The 25,355-nt window shown below is 39.6% G+C and overlaps 1 protein-coding gene across 3 annotated transcripts in view; it reads right to left on the bottom strand.

Moving 5' to 3' along the window:
• The window catches only part of LOC309549720 (proton-coupled folate transporter-like), a 650,810-nt gene that overhangs the window by 233,090 nt on the left and 392,365 nt on the right, over positions 1-25,355 (bottom strand). For 2 of the 3 annotated variants that reach the window (XM_082250194.1, XM_082250196.1), the window contains one exon: positions 6,515-6,671. The exons of the other annotated variant lie outside the window; for it this stretch is intronic. In XM_082250194.1, the coding sequence (XP_082106320.1) occupies positions 6,515-6,671 (157 nt within the window). The remainder of the gene's footprint in view (positions 1-6,514; positions 6,672-25,355) is intronic. 3 annotated transcript variants of the gene reach the window in all.

The raw sequence follows: 25,355 nt of genomic DNA, 5'->3' as shown, positions 1-25,355 counted from the left end.
CGAGTTTTGGTTTCCGATGGACAGAGAGGGCCTTAAGATATTTAGGTACTTTAATTCCATCTTGTTTATCTAAGGTTTACGACATGAATTTTCCCCCATTGATTGGGGAGACACGTTCTCTTTTGGATAAGTGGCATTTGGGTATACACTCATGGTTTGGCAGGTGTAACCTGCTAAAAATGAGTATACTACCCAAGCATCTGTATCTGTTAAGGACCCTTCCGATACGGCCGCCCGCCAGGTACTTTCATCTGATTCATTGCCTTTTCATTAAATTTGTGTGGGCACAGAAAAGACCTCGTCTGGCACGGACGCAAATGATCCGACCAAGAGCATTTGGCGGTTTAGCTTTACCGGATATACAGAAGTATTTTCAAGCAGTTCATCTTAGCAGAGTGGTTGACTGGTGTCGACACCAGGCATCTAAGCTGTGGATTAACATAGAGCAAGCACAGACGAATATTCCCTTGAAGGGTGCACTGTGGTGTTACTCAGACCTGCCTTCGCAGCTACGTTTGCATCCTCTTATGGGTACAACACTGCGAATATGCAATCAGGTCATGACACGGCATTCTCTTTCCCCGCCATGTTCTCCATTAATGCCAGTAATTGGAAACCCACGGTTTACACCGGGCCTAGTCTCACCAGATCTAGTTGCATTGGGAGCTTCTGGACACACCCGGGCGGCCCAGTTTCTGGTGTCGGATAGATGGCCGACACTGGAGAATTTAACAAACATGGATGGACATTTTAGACTGACTTTCTGGTCAGCCTTACAACTTCATCATTTTTTACATACATTGCCGAATCCAGTAGATTTCGCAAGAAGTTTGACGAAATTTGAAGAGTACTGTCTGAAAGAGGGGGTTTTGTCACATACGCTCTCTTTACTTTATAGTTTATTAACGACTCCGATGGATGACTCTCCCCCGACGTGTTTGACTAAATGGGCATCTGATTTACATCGTACTTTTACACCACGGCAAATACAAAATATTATCTTGCTTTCCTTTAAATCGTCTATTTGCACCAAAATTCAAGAGACTAATTTTAAGTTAATGTGCAGGTGGTATTATACACCCCATAGACTTCATAGGATCTTTCCAAATACATCGGCGAATTGTTGGCGCTGTGGGGGGGAAGACGCAACGCTGCTTCACATTTTTTGGTCATGCCCCAAACTCTCAGTATATTGGTCTGAAATTAGAGCTATTGTTCAAAAATTTACGGAATACTCTATTCAAGAGGATCCAGCTTTTTTTTTGCTCCACCTTTCAGACATACCCGTGCAGAGATACGTGAAATCGGTGGTTAGACACTTAGTGAATGCAGCAAAGGCCTGCATTCCGGTATTGTGGAAAAGTCCTTGCCCCCCGACGGTAAAAGAGTGGATACGGAGGGTAGAGGCCATTAATAAGATGGAGGATTTGGTGTTAACATCACAAGGCAAGCGAGAACTATATTGTGAGACCTGGGAATCTTGGAATACTTATATTCTGTCTGATGAAGGTACATCTTGGCTGCGTACTTAGATGGTGAAGTAGCCTACTATGTCGGAGATGGGGGGAGGGGGGGGGAGGAGAGAAAAAATTCCCCTTCTTTTTTTTTTTTTTTTTTTTTTCTTTTTTCTCTCTTGTGTGAGTGTGTTTGCTGTTGTTTGTTTTTTGGTTCGTCTTTAGTTAACAAAAAGGGCAATCTAGAAGGGAAGGGTAATGTGAGAATTTATTTAATTATAAGTCGAGACAGATGATGTTTTAGGAAAGTATTTAATTTTGTGGGACCCTCCGGTAGAGGTACAAGAGGGTGCCGGGATGACCTGTATTCCCTTTTGCTTTTCGTTATCTGTTGATCAATGGAATGTTGTTGGTATCCTGATAATTTGTTTTGGCATGTATGTAATTGCTGTTCCAAAGTATGCCTTTTTGTGTTTTTGGTTGTAGTTTATTTTTTTTTTAAAAAAAGTAAATAAAAAATTATATTTGAAAAAAAAAAAAAGTAGATTGTTCCTATGCTTTCCCTCAAAGCAATCTCCATCCTGACCCTACAGTAATCTCCCTATCTCTCCCTCAGCAAAAGCAGTAGGAACCTCTCCCTAGTATAGTTATAGCAGAGTGACGCACGGCACTATGTGACTCCAGCTTATATAGACTCTGGGTCACATGCTGCACTGGCCAATCACAGCCATGACATTAGTAGGCATGGCTGTGATGGCTTCTAGGGCACACTAGTTAAACGCTTGCTGAATGGCTGCCTTGCACCTGTTGAAACTGCGCCGTTAAAACCGCGCCAAAATATCAAATAACGTTACCAAACAACGGACAGTACCCGAACATACAGTGAAATGTTCTGGTTCGGGTCCGGGTACCGAATACCCAAAAGTCCGGTACGAACCCGAACAATACAGTCAGAGACGATAAGACGAGACTGAATGGGGAAGGAATTGTTAGTGTTAGTGTTAGTGGGGTTGATCTAGGACTTATGGAACTAACGTCTTAAATAAATCTTTTATTTTTTAATTGTTTTAGTAAATTTCACACAGACAGACGTGGAAGAAACTGTAATCAGAGATGACTGAGAAATACAAAATTATGATACATACCACATTGTGTGAGAACACACAAGGCTAAAAGTCAGACCACCCTGACTGTACTTAATTTTTCAGTATATATTCCAAAAATACAAAACAGAAACAAAGAGAAAAAATAGTAACAACAAAAGGGGAGGGGGAGTTAGGGGTAAAGGATAAGATAAGGACTGTAAGATGAAGAAAGGGGGGGGGCATCCTTACCCCTTCATTGCGAGAATAGATCCAAATTCTCTGGAGCATGTGAAAAGAGACCAATAAAACCACTTTTTCTTATAATTTCTCCTCTTTACCTCTCAAGGCAGCTGTGATACTTTCCATAGCATAAATGTCAGCTACTTTAGTGAGCCACATTAAGATTTTAGGAGGGGAGTCCTGCTTCCACATCACTGGTATACAAGCCTTTACGACATTCAAAAGGTGGACCAACAATGAGATTTTAAATCTACATTTTTAAGAGATGAAGAAAAAGAAAAATGAAGAAGGTATCTGGCTGGGTCAGTGCCCAAATCGTAATCAGTAAACTGCTTGATTGCGCCCCGCACTCTGCACTAAAACTTCTCTAGTTTTAGGCATGACCTGAAGATGTACCCTCTGCCTCTCTGCAATGCCAACAGGTGTTCCCTGCACAGGGATTGATTTTCTTCAAGAGGGAAGGAACCTTAATTCAATTGGTAAAGACTTTATAGCCTAACTTCTGGTATTTATTTGCCACTTAGGTGTAATGGGCGAAATAGAGTATACAATATGTTCTCATTGCTCAGAGGGAAGTGACAAGCTCTAGTTTGTTTCCTACTGTATTTCAATAGAAACCATGGAACAAAGCATTCAGGAGGTTGTATAAGGAATTTATATGCCTCAGTGACCACATGAGTGAAGGGGTTCAGTTCCAGGCATAGGTTTTCCAATAGAGTATTGGGGCAGGCTGACCACCCCCCACGGAGTACACTGGTAAGATCTATCAGTAAGGCCAGGAGAAAACACTGGTTACCTAGTATGGGAAAGAGCCAGACGATCTCTCCTTCTGACCTAGAAAAGTGACCACCTTGTTGCAATACTCTGAGGGTCGCCTCTATAAGAGGATGGTGCCTCAAAGATTTGTGGCATGGCCACAGCAAGCATTGTAGTGAAATATCAGAATACGATTGTTCAATAATTACACATGCCTTGTTTCCCCATCTCAATACCATGTGATTACCCTGGCAAGATGGACTGCCTGATAGTATCAAAGCGGTTCTGGAAAAGCCCTCCCCCATTTAGTCTGGACAAGTCCAAGTATGAAATGGATAGATGTGGGAGTGTTTTTGCCAAGACAAATCTCATGAAGGCACTGTGGACTGATTTTAAAAAATGAGGTAGGGATGACTATAGGCAAAGTCTGAAAGAGATATAGCAATCTTGGCATGATGTTCATTTTAAGGATAACATTCTGACCCATCCATTTGTACAAACCCATGTGCCATTTGCCCAGATCAGAAGTAAGAAGATGAAGCAAGGGTGGAAAATTTGCTGCAAAAATCTTATCCACAGTGGAGGTAAATTTCACCCCTAGATAAGTAAAATGAGAGGTTGCCCATGAGATTGAATATACCTTTGAACTATGCGCATCATAGTGATAGATGTAAATTCAATTTATATATAGATGTGCAAAAATAGGTTAGGAAACTAAATGAGAAAACATATTTTCTTTGCAAAGAAGGTCCCAATAGTGGGGCTAATAATATGAATGAGATTAAAAATGAGGTAAATACTAATTCAGCCCTCTTTCACATTGGAGAGATTTGTCATGTGATTTGACCTGTCAAATCGTAGCCTATTACCGGCAATGGCATTGTTCCAATTGGTGCAACGTTGACGTTGACTTTTCTTACTTGGTACCTGTTGCTCCAAAAGTACCTATAAACATATTTTTTTAACCAAAATCCACTCAACTACAGAGATCTGTGAATTAATAAACTACAATTCCCATCTACCACAAGGGAAGATGGACTTGTAGTTCTCAAAGGAACATAAGTACAGTGATTATCAAACTTGTATTTTATTGACAACACTCCAACTGAAACATCATTCCTCAGTATGGACATAAAGCTGTAGGCAAAGTCTACAGGAGCCTGTCATTGCACCAGTGACCCAGTGATTGTGATTGAAAAACCTCCAGGCTCATTTGCAAAACAAATAATAAATACACATTATTTTTATTTCTTTTCATTATTTGTGCATTTATAATTTTTTTTTTTAAACGTGGGCTTTGTTTTTCAGAATCACATTGGTTAGAAGCACTAATAATTCAGCAGATTTCGGCAGATGCACTGCAAAGGTGATTTGGTCGAGCCGATAATGAGATTCCCTTTATAAAGTTAAAACCTACAATTACCCAATTAGAGGTTTCTTACAGTAGACACTGGACCTCTGGTTCATGGGAATGTTGACTCCAATGGGCTTCCAACTTTTGTTAAGCAGCGGATGCCCTAAAAAAGGCTTTGCTACCCAAAAAAAAAGGAAGTATCCCTGTGGAATATTATAAGTAAGACCCAGGGAAAGCTTAAAGAGTCACAAGGCAGCATTGAATTCCCCTCTGAACCACAAGGTGAATATAGTGTAATCATTTCTGCATAACTACAAAAATACACAGGTTTCTCCCTCATCCCAATATAAGTCAATTTATGTCAAGTATCTAATTTGGTGGATTCATTTTCAAATGGCAGTGTATTAGAATGTTTTATATCTATAATGCAGTGTGGGAGAATGAAAGGAAAATAAATACTTTTCTACCTACATTCTCTTTTTACAAATGGATGAAATAAACCTTTATATGAATAAACATCCTTTTTGATGGTTTCTGCTGGCAAGATCTGTGAAATCATGAAGCCAAGTTAGAGTATGTATGTTTGTATATCAATTGATTGATATATATATTGCATTGCTTTCTGTCCAAACCAAGTAATTCTAAAGTATAATTACCGGTTTTATTTTGCAGGATGGAAATTTTAATTTTAAAGGACACATTTAACACACTACAAAATCACGTAAGCATTATCCAACCAACAAAAAATCCAAGCAGTCCCCAGATTACAAGATGTAGGTTTGTTTTTTACTTTAAATTTGTATGTAAGTTGGAACAGGTACATTTTTTAAATGTAACGCCAGCCAAAAAAATAACTTTCACATTTTTTGGATAGCATCGAAAAGGGTTAACTCCCCTGTAACATTTGTTTTTACTGTCTGTGGCCCTGTTCATATTTCACCTCCCTTTCTGTCCATGTGACAATTGGATTTTGAAAATTTTGGGTTGTTGTGGAAACAAGACATGGTGATAAAGCTTCAGTGGAGACCTTTTTCTCATGATTATTATTACAGGAGTGAATTTTCCTTTCTAGGGGTCGTCTTCCTCCATTTATAAGTATGAGTCGTCTGTAAGTCAGATGTATGCAACTCATTATATGTAACAGTTCTCTGTTTATATTCTAACTTATAGTTGTGACTACTTCTCCTGTTTACACCCCCCAACTCACCCATACTTCAGAAATCACCCTCTATGCCTGCCTTTACCTCAGCCGACGCAGCCAACCTCTATGCTTCAACACAATCTAACACTATTTTAGTGTTGTCTGTGATGGAGGCAGAACTAGCAGGAATCACTGGAGAGGTAAATATCAGTAGGTCAGAGGAAAGACTTTTTCACAGAATGGGCAAAGTATCAGAGTCTCTGTAAAGAACATTTATACATTGTATGTTTTATTCCTAGTATAATACCAGATACATATTTAGCTATGAATATAATTCAGCAACCAGATTATGCATGCACAGCAAGCTGCCTTTGAATTTCTGTAAGTGGCTTTAGAATAGATATTACTTGTGTCTCAGTTTCTATTATTACATATGAATATATCATATATAAAGAAAGATATTATTTAAAGCTTTGGCACTTACTGGATCAACACAAAAGTAATAAACTGGAAAACCGCCATGATAATAAAACACATTCCTGGAAACGTTGATAAGGTGGTGGGGTAAAGTCCATTGAATACAGCTGCACCAATTAGTAAACATACTGTTTCAACAGATGCCATAATCGAAAACATTGCACCTAAAGTAAAAAAGCAAAAGAAAATCATATTTTACACAATGTGCTCAGATGCAATGTCTGCCAGTAAATAAGGATTTTTGACTTAGAAGCAAAATCTTTTTATTAGAGTGTATACTTTACAGGAAATAGGCATCAATCATGACCATGGGTTACTTGCTTCCACCTTTAGGTGAGGACACTGGCAAACAAAGTTGGTATGACAGCCCATATACCCCGCCCACTCTTAAAAATCCTCAACTTTTTAACAAGCAATAAGAGGAAAAAGCCAGGACAGAGGACAGGATGGCCATGTAAGCCAAAAATGTTTAGTTCTCAAGTGTACAGTACAGGACAAAGGCTTTCATTATTCAAAATTATAGAAGATCCACAAGCAATACAACTGATGGGTGGTCAACACAGCAAATAATGGCAAACAGGTCCAAAACATGGGAAACTAGTTCCATACTTAAAAAGGCATAAAACTCTTTACAACCAAAGCTGGCATCAGCAGATGCCTGTACTACCTGGTAAAACCTAAATATGTGAACAGAGCACCAGGTACTGATTTTGTAAATCTGGGAAACAGTGCTCCTTCAAAAGGAGATCATCCAGATATCCATTAATGTGGATTGCTTGAGGTTGCATCAGCGTGAGAATTAGGGAAGCACTTTGAAGACTCAGGAGGCTGCAGACAGACCAAAGAAAGTGCCAGAAACTGGATGTGGGGGGAAATGGGAATATGCAAATATGCATGCTTGATATCTATTGATGCTGCAAATTCCCCTTGTCTTAGCAATGCAATTACAGACAGGGCTGAATATATCTGAAACTTTTGGACCAGTAAGAAGGTGTTGAGAACCTTCATGTCTACGATGGACAAACACTCCTGTTTGGCTTGAGGACCATCAACAGGTTTGAATAAAAGAATAAAAGCCCTGTAATTACTCCAGAGGAATTTCTTCAGAGGAGCAGGAACTAATACTCAAAAAAACTGACGTTGTTGCAAGGCAGTCTGAAAAATTAATCAAAGAGATGGTAAGGCACAATGCAGGAAGGAGGCAGACAGAGAGCAATATTTTAGTCTGTACCTGAAACATCTCATCCAAGCCCCAAAGGTCCAAAGTGCCCTTAGTCCAGGTGGACAAAAAGGACAATAGACATCCCCCACTTTTAAAAGTGGGGCCACCCCTTAATTGTGAGGAAGGCTTGGTGCCAGACAGGAATACAGAAAGGAGTGTCAGAGCAAAAACATATGAAAGAGTCCAAGATTATTTTAATGGTTGGCAAGTAAGTCATGTACTTTAAAAGCAGCCATCCCATTTTGGGGGCATCACTTCTCTCTATTTATCAGGGTTATGCAAATTAACATAAAACATATTGATAAAAGTTTATGTCTAAATATGCATGCATATGAGTTTATAGCACATATTCTAAAACATCACATATTACCAACAAAATTGTCACATGGACTTTTTGTAGTTGTCTCAAATGATATAGATAAAAAGAAAGAATGGGGGGTTGCCTGAGGAGACAAGGGAGACTCCATGATGTGAAAACTGAGGTCCAATGTTTCCAGAAATTGAGTTTTTAAAGGAAACCCGAAAAAGCACATCATGGCCCTTGGCACAGTGTGTTCTGACCTGCTCCCTCATTCCATTTCCCTTCTGTTTGAATCCGTATTAAAGGGTAAGAGGATATCATGAGGAGTACTCAAAGTCTATTACGATCAAACAGAAGGGATGCAGGTGTCCTGTGCCTTACAACTGAAGACTTCTGGATAACCCAGTGAAGGTCGGTGCAGAGACCTGAGCCCCAATATGAAGCAGGAAAGGGCTGGAGCTGCAATGTTCCTTGTCTGTAGTATTGAAATGTACTCACAATGATGCCTGGAGCTTGAAGAAAGCTGAAGTGTCTTCTATAGGGGCAGAACAGTCCACATAAATCAGGCCAATGCACACCTAAATGTATTGCAAGGAAGGTGCCAAAATCTCCTCGCTATGAGGAATGTGCCACATAGTACGTCAATAATGTGCCACATGGTACCCCATGGATGTAAAAAAAAACTATTCAAAAATGTTTCAGCAGCCCTGTGACACATTTCTCTTGGCCTAAGGAAACTCTTGCTGTCCATCCCTTTGTGCACAAGGCTGGGGTGTGATGACCATGGACTACTTTCCCTGGCAAGGATGTGGTCTAGGTTCTGAGAAGGGTTGTGGGCAGGAATCTCATAAGGGAAGGGGAAAAACCCCAGACTTACTACGCCAGGACACTGACACCCTCCTAGGAGAGAACTTAAATGATGGTGTCTCCCTGCCCACTTCTCCCATTTTGGAAGTCAAACTGGTGCAGATTGACAGATCTGAAGAACAGCCTGCAGCTAATTCCACTTGACTTTACTGAAATACTAAGAGCGGGCACCAAATGCAGAACACATTACTGAGGACAATGAGGTGTATTTAAAAAAGGCAAATTGGCTGTTCACTTTGCAAGGGAAGTTGCACTGTACAGGGGAATTTTCCCCAGACCTTAGTGAATGTGATGATGTTTCACCTTGCAAAAAATTTCCCAATCACATGCAAGGAAAAGTGAAAACTAGCACTTTTGCTTGCACATGATTGAATGATGTTAATCAGCAGAGCTTCATCTCATTCACTAAGCTTTGGGGATAATTCCTGATCTATGTGAACAGTCTATTTGCCTTTAGTAAACCAGCCCCAATGTTACAGGTTAGCCCTGTAGGTTGGGGTCTGTGTACAGTAGGCACTGCCAAGAGGCCATCGATCCAAAACCTACAAGAATAAACTGCAGTAGCTTTATGTGCAGACAGGAGAAATAGCATCTCCATTCAAAACAGAATGCTATTTTTCTTAATTTTTCAGGTAGAGTTGGAGTTTTAAGGTAAAAACCTGCTCTGGATAGAGATAGGTGGTCCATGACTTAAGGACGCAAACAAAAACTGAGGATTGCTGGGAGTGGCATGGGTTACATGGGCTGTCCTATCAACTTTGTTTTCCAGTGTTTTCACCTGAAAATCACAACATATAACCCATGGTCTATATTAATAGAGACCTGTTTCCTGTACTGTATGATTAAGAAATATACTTTCGTTGGAAGTAGGGCAAAATTTCACATCCCATGTGTATAAATACTGATATACTTTTCAAACAACAAATGAATAATAAGCTATTTTTTAAGTGACGTGTCTCTAATCTGATTTTTGTTCATATCAGTCTGATAAAACAGGCAGAATCATTCATATCAAACAATCAATGTATCTATGAAATATTACATTTACACTTGAATTTATATAAAAGAACTGTTTCCCCAGGCAACTCATCATTACTAGAATAGTGGTTGTAACATTTATTCCTCACACAGGTCTACTGTAGATGAAAAATGTACTATAAAACTTATGCTTAATGACTTTTTGAAAATCAGCTCATCTGTTGTATAGATGGTAACCAGGAATAAAGTGAACTAGCTGGATTCCCAATTGACATGCAAAATGATATATCTCTCTGCTAGATATATGTATATTGCCTGTAATAAACTCCCATGGATTTCCATTATCTTACAAATACAACTTGGGCCTGGCTAAGATACTGTGCGTTGATTTATTTTTACTTTATTTTGAGTTTGAAAGCTTCTGGATATTTTGAAAATAGTTTAATGGCAACAACGTCTCTTTTTGGTTAGCGAGCGTCTTTTCTTTATAGACTTTGCCATTTTCCATCACTTGGACATACCAAGCCAACATGGCATTTTCCCCTTTGGTTTGGAAAAAGAAATTATTCCATGAGTTACCTAAGACCTAACTATGTATTTCCCAGCATAAGAGGTCTTTTTCAATTATTGTACAATATGAAATCAAAGATATTCATGGCTAGCTTATGCCCATTCAGTTCAGATACACCATGTAGCAACAACATTTTCTTATAGGGGTAGGCCTGTTTTTTTTTTTCACAGACTTTACAGTTTCTCTCCATTTTTTTGTTGCCCATTGACTTTCCAGGCCAACACATTTTTATGTTTAGACAGCTGAATGTTTTGATGAGTTGTATGCCTTCTGCAAAAATACCATCTGCTGACTTAACCTCCCTGGCGGTATGATTCTTTTGGATTTTAGGTGCTGAAAGCGGTACCATTATTTTGCATGTAATTCTTGTGAATGAGCAGCCTAAACCAACTGTATACATTTATTATATATATTATATATATATATAGACGTATATACATATATATATATATATAATGTATACAGTTGGTTTGGACTGCTCATTCACAAGAATTAAGTATATATATATATATATATATATATATATATACGTATATATATATATATATATATATATATATATATATATATATATATATATATACGTGTATATATATATATATATATATATATATATATATATACACGTATAAATATATATATACTGTATATATATGTGCCGGCACCCAGCCGGCACATCCACCGACTGGATGGAGTCCTGATCTAAGTTGGAAGTGTTTTTGATTGGGTCTCCGATGACGTATCCCGGAGGCGGCATCCATGACGTCACTTCCGGGTTACTCTGCTGCAAAAGGCAGCAGATTAAAAAAAAACACTGTATGCAAAAATGCAGTTTTTGGCGTTTTGCATACATAAAAGTGTAGTGGAGGGGTCTAGGGTCTTTTAGACCCTCGATCCCTCCATAAAGAGTACCTGTCACTGCATATTGGTGTCGCAAGGGATGTTTAAATTTTTAAAGCGTCGCCTATTGAGATTTCTATTGACCGTAGTTTGTCGCTATTCCACGGGTGTGCGCAATTTTAAACCATAACATGTTAGGTATCTATTTACTCGCCGGGACATCATCTTTCACAATATACAAAAAATGGGCTAACTTTACTGTTTAGTATTTTTTAAATGCAGTGAAATATGATTTTTCGTAATTTTTCCAAAAAAATGGCGTTTTAAAGACCTCTGTGCAAATTCCGCAAGACAAAAAATATTGCAATGACCGACATTTTATTCTCCAGAGTCTTTGCTAAAAAAATATATATAATGTTTGGGGGTACTAAGTAGTTTTCTAGGAAAAAAATACTGATTTTAACTTGTAAACCAAAAGTGTCCGAAATAAGCCTGGGGCTTAAGTTGGTTTAAGGGGGTCATTGAGAAGTGAGTTTGAATGACAGAGTAGCCAAATATCTTATTAGTTAAGAAACATTACATTTTTACCAGGTAGGCCATTTTTATTACACAACTCCTAAACTGTTGTCAGAATGTCATTTTACTTTTTTTTATACAGTAAATACCCTTTAGCTAAGAAACTAAATGTTGTTACCTCACATGTTCTCAATTCCACTTCAATTTTTTAATCGATATTACATAGTTACATAGTTAGTGAGGTTGAAAAAAGACATCAGTCCATCCAGTTCAACCTATGATGTGTGTGTGTGTTTGCTTTTAACCGTACATTGTATACCCCTGTATGTTGTGGTCTCTAAGGTGCCCATCTAATGAAACTATCAATGCTCCCTGCTGATACGACTGCTTGTGGAAGAGAATTCCACATCCTTACCGATATTCATCATGTTTTTGAAGGTCTTTTCATTTAGCCTATGAAATTTAAAATGTGTTATATAGCCTGCTAAAGATGCAAAGTAAAACATGTAAAATCCAGCTAAGATGTAAATTGAAATGTGTGAGCTCAGCAGCCCTAGCAAACTGTAACACAGTCAAACTGATTAGCCGATAGAAAATTAAATATACTTTTCTGAAAGGCTGGAAATCTACATGAGATGATTAAAAGTTGTAAACATTTTGGCCAAAATATTAACATTTTCAAACAAAAGCATTTTTGTTTGGTAAGGAACTTTACTATATGCTACATTTTATTTAATAGTTTTAGAATTATATTGTTTCGTGTTCAGAAACAATCATGAGGTACGCGTTTATAAACTGACAAACTAAAATAATTTTTCATAGATGTGGATATGGTTTTGTAACTGTAGCCATAGCAAATGCAGTGGTCTATAAGTGTATTAGTAAAATTAGAGTATTTCATAAAACTGCTAGTAGTAAGTCATTCATTTTCTTTTAGGAAACAATGCTATTGATGAATAATGAATATTAATGAATTTGTAAGTGCAGTATTTGCTTTTTTATTGCTGCTGGTCCGGTCAAAAAAAAAAGACTAGTTTTCAGAAGCTTAAAAAATTGTTCTGCCACTGGTTCCCATTGGACTGTAAAGTATTTTTATAGTTTATTTTTGTTTTTAAAACTTTGACCAATACCCACTTATCAACACTACAAAGTAATGAGATCTTTCATTCTACATCAATATCTTCCTTTCCAAGCACCAGATTCTCAGGCTTTTGACACAGTCTCCCCAACCTACAGCTTTATAACCTCCTTAGAAATGGAAATTTCAGGTTAGCTACTAGTTGCTCACACAATAATCATCCATTGAGTTTGATGGAACTGAAGACTTTATTCATGCCTGACCTAGAATTTTTAAATTGCTCCAAACCTGGCTCCTTCCTCCTCACCACCCAAGGAACTTGAAACGGTTAAAGCTACCACATAGTGGTGACTTTGCCTTGGCAAGTCTCCATTATTTCCATTTTAGAAACATAGAAAAGTGACGGCAGAAAAAGACTTTCCTTTCCTTTATTTCCTCCAGACTGTACATATTAAGTTCCTGAAGTCACTCTTGAAATGTTTTATCCCCCAAATCTTTCACCATTTTTATTACACGTCTCTGGACTTGTTCTATTTTATCAATATCTTCCTGTAAGTGAGGTCTCCAGAACTGGACACAGTATTCTAAATTAGGTCTCATTAACCGATTTACGACCGCCTGCCGTAGTTATACTGCGGCAGGCAGCCACTCCTGGGCAAACCGACGTAGCTTTACGTCGGTCGTGAGCAGGAGGCTGGGGGGCGAGCGCGCGGCCCGCTCCTGCCCTTGTTTGTCAAGCTGATGCAGCGGGCAGGTGGCTCTGATTGCCGCCTGACACCCACGATCATTCCCCGCTAAGAGAGAAGAACGGTCAGCTGTTGTAAACACAGCTGACCGTTCTTCTCCCTGGAATGATCATAGAGCCCATGTGATCCTTCTATATAGGATCACATGTCTCTATGGTCATTTCAGAAGCCACGCCCCCCCAAAGTTAGAATCACTCCCCTAGGCTCACATTTAACCCCTTGATCACCCACAGGGTAAACCCCTTCCCTGCCAATGGCATTATTACAGGAAGAGTGCATATTTCTAGCACTGATCTGTCCGCCACAATGTCGCAGTCCTGCTTAAAATTGCAGATCACCATCATTACTAGTAAAAAAAAAAAAAAAACAATAAAAATGACATAAATCTTTCCTGTAGTTAGTAAACGCAATACCTTTTGTGCAAACCAATCAAAATAGGCTTATTGCAATTTTTTTTTTTTTTACCCACAATATATAGCAGCAAACAAATTGGCCAAAAATGTTAAAAAAATTAGATTTTTACATTTTTTGTTTTTTTTAGGGAATTTTATATAGCAGAATGTGAAAAATACATTTTTTTTCAAAGTTGTCGCCCTTTTTTTTGTGCAAAAAATAAAAATCACACTGGTGATCAAACACCACCAAAAGAAAGCTCTATTTGTAGGAAAAAAAGGACATCAATTTTATTTAGGTAGAAAATAAAAAACAAAAATAACCGTGCTTAGTCAATAAAGGCAGCCAGTACAATAGGTAAGATCAGACCATAAATAGAAATAAAAATAAAAAGGTGTACAGCGCCATATAAATACAGCAAAGAAATATCCATGTGTCTGTGCAAATAGAAGGTCAAAGGTTAACCCCAAGAACAGTCCATAAGTCCACACCAAATAGATCTTTTTCATGTGTTAAAACTAGTAGGCAGAAATAGAGGGGAATCCAGCACCAAGGGACTCTGGTCCACAAACAGTACAACACCACGTGCTCTAAAAAAAGGATGTCTCCTTACCAGAACAATTGACCCTCGGTTAGGAGTGGTCAAACGGGCATGTGTTAAGATGACAGACTCTGGGCGTATAATGCACACTTCCAGACTCAGATCAGTGGTCTCATGTCATTGGGTCTGTAAAGATGGTGACTCCACAGCACCTCCACTTCCCAGTGCTCATCAGTTGGAATGTCTAAATGGATGCCTTTATATGATTATCCCTTAATATGATTTGCCCTCAGTAAAACCATGCTGTTTTGGGTCCAGCAAGTTGTGTATTTTTAAGTGATTGATGATCCTTCCTTTCAGGAGTGATTCCATCAACTTGACTACAACTGATGTAAAACTCACTAGCCTGTAATTGCCAGCTTCTACCTTGCTGCCCTTCTTGTGGATAGGTACAATATTAGCTGCCCGACAGTCATGGGAAACATCTCCTGTTAAACTAAGTTGATTAAAAAGATCAATTAACGGTCCAACAACCATATCTCAATGTTCTCTTAGAACTCTAGGATGAATACCATCAGGGCCCACTGCTTTATTAAGCTTTAACCGAGCCAGTTCCTCTGCTACCTCTGTCTCCAGAAATCCCTTAAAAATGAACTGCCATTACTAGAACCAATATGATTTCCAAACTTGTTATTGTTAGTGCAATTTATTACTGAGAAAACTAAACAGAAGTAGTTATTTAAATTGTTTTCTACATCCAGGTCTCCCTCAACATATGTGCTGTGCCCAGTTTTCATTTTAGTGATCCCATTGTACTTTTTCCTTCTATCACAAATTTTCGCTAAAAAAGGTTTTATCTCCTTTCTTAATTAGCAATCTCTTCCTCTGTCTGTGCTTTGGCAGCACTGATAATGTGTTTGACCTCCTTTTGTTTCTATTTATACTGTTCTTTGTCGGCTACAACCCCTGTTTCCTTGAATCTTCTAAATGTTATTTTTTTTTCCTTTACTATCCTACTTACCTTTTTAGTGAACCATATTGTTTTTTTCCTCCGTATATTCTTACTAATTTGCCTGACAAACAATCTAGTAGCCTCCAAGATGGTAGACTTTAATAGTGACCACAGATTACTTACTCCTGTCATTTTACTCTAACCTTTCAATTATTATTTTTAAAAATGTCCTCATTTCGGAAAAATGTGTCCATTTCAAATACAAAACTGTTGTTTTTTTATAAGATTTTTCATTACTTTTAATATCAAACCAAAGACATTGGTGATCATTAGAACTCAAATTCTCTCCCACCTTAACAACCAGGCAGTCTATCCCCATTTGTCATTACTAGGTATAGAATATGGTCATCCCTGGTTGGGCTTTTTACTAACTGTTTTAGAGAAACCCCATTCAGTGCTTCCATTACATCCCTGATCCTGCTTATTATAGCAGATTGAGAATTCCACTTAATGTCAGGCAAATTGAAGTCACCCATAATTAAAACCTCTTCCTTCATTACCATTTGAGTTATCTCGTCAATCAACAAGTTATCATAATCTTCAGTCTGTCCTGGGGGTCTGTATACTACATCAAATTTTCCCTCCCCTACATTACACTGTGGATGATGGAACTCAACATGAACTCTCCCATTCATATGGAGATAAAAGGAACACTTGCAGGCTACATTCTCATAAGCGACAGTATAATTGTTTTCACATATAATACCTCTGTAGCCTGTAAATTACAAAAAGTGGTTGTAAGTTATTTTCTGAGTTCACAGAATTTTGGGAAATCCCTTCCCACAATGTCATCATAGGGTAGGTAGGAAACTACACCTACCTGATGATACAGGTTACCTAGTGAGTTTGCAGCAATATATCCCACTTCCTGGCACCAGTAACAATTTTATTTTCTTTTTCTCTGCCCAATGTCCGGCCCGACATTGGAATGAGTCCCCACACTACCTTTAATCTTTCTCTTTCACTCTCTCCATCCAAGTCCCTTGGTGTAATGTAATCCAAAACTGGGTCTTGGGGTGGAAAGTCTGTGGATCTCAGAGAGGAGGTTAGGTTTTCGGTAGTTACATACCTTTCTACTAGGTCCACAGGGTGGTGATCTGATAAGTCCAGCTATAAACATGCTGAGCCAGGGCTGCCTGGGTTACACCCATCAATGTCTTAATTTTTTTAGCTGCAGCAAGTTCCAGGTCATAGTAGGCTTTTCAGGATTCCCCAGATAATAAAGGGGCCATCAGTCCGGTCCACTGTTCTTTAGGATAATGTTCCCTTTCAGCAGTCCTTTCAATAGTGGTCAAAAACAACATGGCTTCTTAATTATTACTTCAAATTTTCACTCGTATCTCTGCTTTATTGTAAAAGTAATTTGTGTGGTGGGTCTGGGCTTGTTCCTTGGCTTGTACTTTGACTGCTACTGCACTTCTTGTTGACTGATCTCTGCTGCAAAGCTTGTTGCAGATGTTCATTTGCCCAATATTTTCCCAATTTACCTGCTGTTGAATGGCATTTGCCAAAATAAGATGTCTCAGTAACTCTTTAATGCTGGCCTAATACACCTGCTTACACAGCTGTATGCTACCTCCACCATGTGTGTGGAATTAGATTGGCTGTGGGGTATGCCTGACTTCCTAGAGTTCACAACACCTTAAAAAGGATGAGCAAACAACAGTTCTCAGTGAAACACATGTAATTTCAAAGACTATATTAACTATGTATAAGAGTTAAAACAGAAAAACAAAAAAAAAACCTTGCACTGATGACTTACATACATACTTATATATGAATAACATACAGGATTGATCTTAAACAACCTACTGCTCCCTAGTACCTAACTCTCTGCGAATAAAGTCTTTGCTACACAGGCTGTGTCTTACCAAACATTAGCTATATTTCACCACAAATAGCAGTGCACTGCTATGCAGCAATCTGTTGAAGCATTTGAAGCCCTGGCATTTCCAGTGCTAATGCTGGTAGAGGCTTCAGGAGTTGCTGAGAGATGGCACTAATTCAAAATGTCACAGGGACAAATTGTCACAATCCCAGTGCCATTTTAAAACCACAAATCTGACTCAAGTGGTTCAGAAACCCATAGGCTAGTCTCTTTTGCATTACAATGATATATACTGTAATGTATGGGTTAATTAATTGTTTGATTTTTAATTAAAAATTATATTTGGCTTAAATATTTACTGCAATGTCAACATATTTAGCCCTTATAAGTGAGTGGTTACAAAACAATTAGAGGCTCAAATGAGAAAAAAGAAGCAATTTATCATTGTCCTATTCATTTAGTTAAATACATGAAAGCTGACTTTGGAGAAATGTTTGCTAATATATTTAAAACTGGAAGTGCATACATTTCATAAATTAGTGCAGCAAACAATTAATTATGTAGATCATTAATCAAGCAGTGGATCCTGCAGACTACTGCTCCTTTACTTACAGAATTGATGAGGAGGTAGAGACTCAGCTCTTTACACAGATAGGACTGTACCAGGCACAGTGGGACAGTGGTAACAATAAGGAGATTTTACCTTTTTTAAAATTGACGAATGTAACAGAACAGTGAAAAGATGGAAATTTATAAACTTATTACCAAACAATTTTGTGTGACATTATTTAGAAGAGAAATGATGCTCTGTTGGACCTGATAATCTCAAACAATGCAGAGCATATAAAATTTAGACTGGGAGGAAATATTGTCATCAAAGGACACAGAACAGATGGGAAGGTTTTAATTTGATTTTATGTAAACACATTACAACACATTGCAAAATGTATTTCAATGGGCAATAAATTTACAAGGCTAAGTATAAAACTAAATTTAATGTTGAAAATGCTTTAAACAATAACAAAAAAACATTTATAAAAAAATAAAACTTAAAGAATGCTTTCATGATTTTAAATTTACAAATAATGCACTAAAAGCTCTAAAAAAGGAAATTAGTGGCAAAAATTGCTAAAGTAAGACAAAGCCCTCATTATTTTGTTAACTATATTAACTCTTTTGCTTTTTTGGCACACGTTAAAATGCAAATTTTGAGTCTCAAGATTATTATTTTTATTATTATTATACAGGAGTTTCATAGCACCAACAGTTTGTGCACACTTCACAACATGAGGGCAGACAGTACAGTTACAATACAGTTTACAAGAGGAGTCAGGGGGCCCTGACTGAAAGAGCTTACAATCTAAGAGCTAAGAGGGAGAGTAGATTGCTGAAGATTATTTACTGTATATCTCCAAAATATTATATATTTTATGAAAAAAGAGACTCTGCCGAATTAAATGGTGGTATTTTTTTTTATGTCAAGTGATAGTTGATGTACTATTGATTAAATCTATATCTTAAAAAAAAAAAAAAAAAAAAAAACTACAATCAAATTGATTGTAGGGGCAGCCTCCAATTTTTGTTTTAGCACAGCTTTTCTTTAACCCAGTCCTTGGCTAGAGTGATGTGCAGGCATCAATGAACTACCTAGAGCGCTCACCAGCAGCCTGGTAGTTCATTGAGCACTACAAGCCGGCAGCCGCAATGATTGATGGTAGTTGTAGTTCCCCCCCCATACAAAGAAATTGTGAATGAATGACCCAGCTGATTGGGTGGAGCCCTGTACAGTCATGTTTTCTTTTTAAATGGTGACAACAGGTGCAGGGAGAGGATCCCTGGCCTGCTGTCACAACAGGGACTCAGTCTATATCAAAGATGGGAAAATATGTTAGAAAATTTTAATGTAATGTAGTTTTGAAATTTCTTAAGCCAATATAACACCTCTGTTTTCTCCCATAAAACATTAATAGAACCTTAGTTACAAAGGGGTCCCTTTAAGCCCATCTCAGGACTTCTATTTCATTTAGGAATGCAGTATAGTCCACCCCACACTGCATGGGTTAAATGCTTGATCGACTATAGAAGGAAAGGAAGGCCCATGAAGCCGCTTCACTTTGTTGACCAACTGGTCGCAGTTCTTGATGTCATCCTGCACTGAAAGCAAGGACAGAGAGAGCCTTTCCACATTCTAGAGCAGGGTTTTTCAACTCCGGTCCTCAGGGCACAATAACAGGCCAGGTTTGCAAGAAAACTGAAATACATCACAGGTGATATAATTTGCTGTTCAGGGATTGCAGAACTCTAGTCTGCATCTCCCCAAGGTAATACTTAAAATCTGAACTGTTAGTGTGCCCTGAGGACCGGAGTTGAGAAACATTTCTCTAGAGCATCAGACAGCTGAGGAGAGCCTCAGATGCTGGGGGAACAAAGAATATGGTAAGTATTTTTCTATTTCTCCCAGCCAAATGAGCATTTAACCCATGCAGTGCCAGTGCCAGCAGAAGACATTACACCAGACACTGTGCATTGCATATGTTTGAAGTCCAGATTATACTGCACAAAATAAGGCACTAGTCTGAGCTCCCCTTCCATACTTCATACTGCTTCTGGATAAGTGGATTAAACAGCACACATTATAACTTAATGCTATATGGAACACTGCAGGTCAGTTCTACTCAATGAGAAACAACACTGCATTCACACACAGAGAGCAAAACTACCTATAGTACCCTGTTAGCTGGAGTTTTTGAGTACTAAAATGCAGTGTTCACATGAGATGGGCTCTGCAGTCACTGTTTCTCATCCATAAGAAACTAGCTTAAATAAAGTTGAGTGCACTACACAGGCACAGCAGCAGTGACACCCCCAGAAACTTAAGAGGTGTGTCTAAGAAGGTTAGTGGGTCTAGTGGCGAAATTGAGCACCTGGAGCCAGGTAGTGTGCTTGCTGATATGCCCTTCAATTAAAATTAAGGAGCATGCAATGGGGAGGGAAGAAAGAGAAAATTAAAGAGCAATACCAAACACCAGAGATAGAAGCAGATATAACAGAAACAGGTAAGGCTGGATTTCTGCTTTAAAACATGAAACAATTATGTGGAGCTAGTAGTACTGTAAATAAAAGGTCTTAGTTGTAATGACTTATAGTCATTAAAAATATCTTTGTGTTAGGGGCTTGGCCAGCAGTGGAACGAGATGGCTGCCTATTACTGCAGCTCTCCTCGGCTCAGTGACACTAGCATCTCCCAGCGGCATCCTTGCCCTCTTAGGCCGGGCTAGAGGGGAGCTCTCTTGCAATGCACCTGGGCAGTATGTCCAAGAGGAGAAACAACAAGCCCCATAAGCCTTGTGGCTTCACTGATTTATTCTTACCACTGGCCATGCAGCAGATCCAAGATAGCGCTGGAGTTGCACCGTGGTCCTCTCCATCAGACCCCAGCAGACCACCTGACAACAACTAACATCCTGGAGGAGATGGACAGTTCCGATCCTGGAAATACCCAGCTCTCCCTCTACTGATAGAGGTAAGCGAGCAGCCCTCTCTCTAGTACTCTTTTCTAACAAAACTCATCTCAACAAAAAGCAGCACTGGGACCCCCCCCCCCCCCCACAGGCATAGAGCAGGGGAACATTAGACTGCTCCCCTAGCTGCACACCCTGCCAGTGATCAACCAACCTTTGAGCACACATTGATCTTTCCCTGCAGAAAGACCTCCATAATGAGCTCTGCTTCTCTATGTCAACATTGCACACCAGAAATGACCATCTGGAAACACTGCATACAATGATATGGTTGACGTCTTTGACCACCATACAGAGGACATTTGCTTTCTGCAAGCTAAAGTAGCGGATTTAGAGGATCTTTCTAGACTAAACAATATTAAGTTCAGGGGTATCCCGAAGACCATTAAACCCCCTGACCTGGTACCCTATCTCCAACAACTCTTCCTCAAGCTGCTCCCTCAGCTAAGTCAAGCCGACATCGTTTTAGACTGCGCACACAGAATTGATACATATTAATCCCTGCTTCTGTTTTGTGAGATGTTTTGGTATGGATCCATTCCTTTCAAGTGAAAGAGTGAATCATGGCTGCAGCATTCTCTACATCTCCGTTACTGGATCCTTGCTCTTCCATATCCTTGTACATGTTTAACTCAGCTGCAACGGCCAAAAAATGCAGGGAGTTCGCCCAAGTCACTACGATTCTCAGAAACCACAATATCCTCTATAAATGGAGTTTCCCATGCAAAATGACAATGACTTATCTGAATCAAACCACCAACTTCTTTACGCCTAAAGAAAGTATCAAGTGACTGCTGAACTGTATTAGTAAAGCCAAAGAAATGGCGCTCCAGGTGAGTGACTGACCTCCATAGGTTGTCAACAGGAACCCAGGGTGCTGCACAGTTCATCTGCAAGATTTAGAGACATGCAAAAATCCGGAATATTGCTGCACTCCTTGGTAACTTTATTGAAGCATTAAAATCACATCACAGGTATGACAGGAACAGGTATGTTACACACACATATATATATATATATATATATATATATATATATATATTTTTTTATTTTTTTGTTTGCTTGTTACTTGTACCTTGTAACCTTGTAACTCTTGTTACTACATTGTCTATACTGTTGAAACGTTCACGAGAGCTATCTGTTACCTACATAGTATAGTAGTTGCAGGTATCTAATTTTACATGCCACTATTATTGATCATACCATAGACACCAACATCTATGCCCTGAATACAAACCAGAAACAATTCTATAAAACAGTTATGGACAAACTTTAACCCTTCCGGCACACTACTTAAATTCTCAGTTGCGATTTCAACCAGATAGTTGACCCATCTTTGGACTCCCCCCCCCCCCCTTTTAAAATCAGAATATGACCCCTGGAGGTGTCTTCATGATACAGAGAGAGATTACACCTTCTACTCTAAATCTCAAAAAACCTACTCTCGGATAGACATGTTCCTGGTGGACAAAGACACACTACAGTCAGTTCAAGACGCTCAAATTGGAACCATTATGTGGTCAGACTATGCCCCTGTTTCCTTGAAATAATTTCCCCCCCTTCACTGCCAAAACAAGATCAATTTGGAGACTTAACACTTCTCTTATCTCTAATCCTTGTCACCTAAAACATGTTGCCTCCGAAATTGAGAACTACTTTTGACCAATACAGGATCTGTGACTAATCCTACTACCTTATGTAATGCCCATAAGCGTGTCTTAGAGGTCTCCTTATGACACTGGGAGCCCACAAGAAAAGGAAACACAAATCCACCACAGAGCGACTATTAGCACAAAAACACCCTTGAATGAGCCAACAAGACCCAACCTTCCCTTAAATTTGACACCAAATTGCCCAATGCCATACAAAAGCTAAACACCTCCTTAAAAACCTTGACTTTCATCTTAAGCGTTCCTGATTGCACTTCTACAGTATCTCACAAAAGTGAGTGCATCCCTCACATTTTTGTAAATATTTTATTATATCTTTTCATGTGACAACACTGAGGAAATTACACTTTGCTGCAATGTAAAGTAGTGAATATACAGATTGTATAACAGTGTAAATTTGCTGTCCCTTCAAAATAACTCAACAAAAGTGAGTACACTCCAAGTAAAAAAGTCCAAACTGGGCCCAATTAGCCATTTTCTCTCCCAGGTGTCATGTGACATGTTAGTGTTACAAGGTCTTAGGTGTGAATGAGGAGCAGGTGTGTTAAATTTGGTGTTCTAGCTCTCACTCTCTCATACTGGTCACTGGAAGTTCAACATGGCACCTCATGGCAAAGAACTCTTCAAAGATCTAAAAAAAAAGGATTGTTGCTCTACATAAAGATGGCCTAGGCTATAGGAAGATTGCCAAGACCCTGAAACTGAGCTGCAACATGGTGGCCAAGACTATACAGTGGTTTAACAGGAAAGGTTCCACTCAGAACAGGCCTTGCCATGGTCGACCAAAGAAGTTGTCAGGGAATCCCTGTGAGACGTCTGGGGCGTGGCGGTGCACAGGCTAGTCCCAGAAGAATGACTAATGGGCGTGGTGCCAGACAGGCTATTTAAAGGAAGTTCAATCCTGTTTCCTGTGCTGACTGATCTTCAGCTGTTTCCTGTGACCTGATGATACCTGTATGCTTCCCTGTTGCTGACCTGGCTTGTTCTGAACTTGGACTTGGATTCTGCTTCTGCTTCTCTGCTAAACCTGACCCGGCTCCGTCCCTGACTTTGGCTCTGCTTACGATTTGGTACCCTGCTGCACCGCCTGTTGATGACCCTGGCTTTCCTACTACTCTGACTCCGTCTCAAACCTTGTCTCTCAGAGCTACCAGAGTGCTTGCCTGGCTATCTGCTGCACCTGTTCCATACATCATTGCATGTTCCAGTTTCCGGGATCCAGACAAGCAGCCTATCCTGATCCATCAGCAACCACAGGCACTCGTGTCCCTCCTGGCCTTTGACACCCTCTGTCTCACCTTCAGTGGGGTCTGGGCTGGAGATATAAGAGAGGCCGACCTCGTCAACTCAGACTCCTCCCAGGTATGTGACAGAAGTTGAGTGCATGTGCTTAGCGTCATATCTAGAGGTTGTCTTTGGGAATAGACGTATAAGTGCTGCCAGCATTTCTGCAGAGGTTGAAGGGGTGGGGGGTCAGCCTGTCAGTGCTCAGACCATATGCCACACACTGCATCAAATTGGTATGCATGGCTGTCGTTCCAGAAGGAAGCCTCTTCTAAAGATGATGCACAAGAAAACCCGCAAACAGTTTGCTGAAGACAAGCAGACTAAGGACATGGATTACTGAAACCATGTCCTGTGTCTTGCCTACAAACAAGCATGGTGGTGGGAGTGTCATGGTCTTGTGCTGCATGAGGGCTGCCGGTACTGGGGAGCTACAGTTCATTGAGGGAACCATGAATGCCAACATGTACTGTGACATACTGAAGCAGAGCCTGATCCCCTCCCTTCAGAAACTAGGCCACACGGCAGAATTCCAACAAGATAACAACTGCAAACACACCTCCAAGATGACCACTGCCTTGCCAAAGAAGCTGAGGGTAAATATGATTGACTGGCTAAGCATGTCTCCAGACATAAACCCTATTGAGCATCTGTGGGGCATCCTCATCTTAGGAGGGCAAGGTCTCCAAGGTCTCCAACATCCACCAGCTCTGTGATGTCGTCATAGAGCAGTGGAAGAGGTCTCCAGTGGCATCCTGTGTAGCTCTAGTGAACTCCATGCCCAAGAGGGTTAAAGCAGTGCTTGAAAATAATGATGGCCACACAAAATATTGCCACTTTGGGCCCAATTTAGACATTTGCACCTAGGGGTGTACTCACTTTTGTTGCCAGAGGTTTAGACATTAACCTCCCCGGCGGTATGATTATGTCAGGAATTTTGTACCAAATGCGGTACAATTTTTTGCATGGAAATTTGGTGTTATGTATTGTAGGCCTACAATTCTTAGTAATTACATACTTAACCACTTGCTGACTGCCGTCAGTATATTTACTGCGGCAGTCAGCCCCTCACAGGCAAAGCGACGTAGGTCTACGTCGCTCGCCTGTGAGGCTCTAGGGGGCGAACGTGCGCCACCGGAGGCGCACTCCCGCCCCAGCTCGTTCATGGACCCCCCGCGCGTGTGCCCGGCGGACCCGATGTCCGTTTCAGCGGGACAAAGGCAGGCGGCTAATGTAAACAAAGCCGCCTGTCATTCTCCCCTGTGTAAGAATAGAGATCATACGGTCCTGCTATGCAGAATCGTATATCTCTGTTATTACACCACAAGCCACATCCAATCACAGTTAGAAGCACGCCCCTAGGGACACACTTAACCCCTCCTTCTCCAATAAAGTTAACCCCTTCATACTGAATACTATTATATGCATTATCCATGTACTGTTATAAAAATACATTTTCATGAAAATTGTTCTTTAAATA

Source organism: Pelophylax lessonae, assembly GCF_965119305.1.
Source record: "Pelophylax lessonae genome assembly, chromosome: 3".
Taxonomy (NCBI): Eukaryota; Metazoa; Chordata; class Amphibia; order Anura; family Ranidae; genus Pelophylax; species Pelophylax lessonae.
Note: the sequence above shows the minus strand (reverse complement) of the source record. Positions and strands in the feature narration are given on the sequence as shown.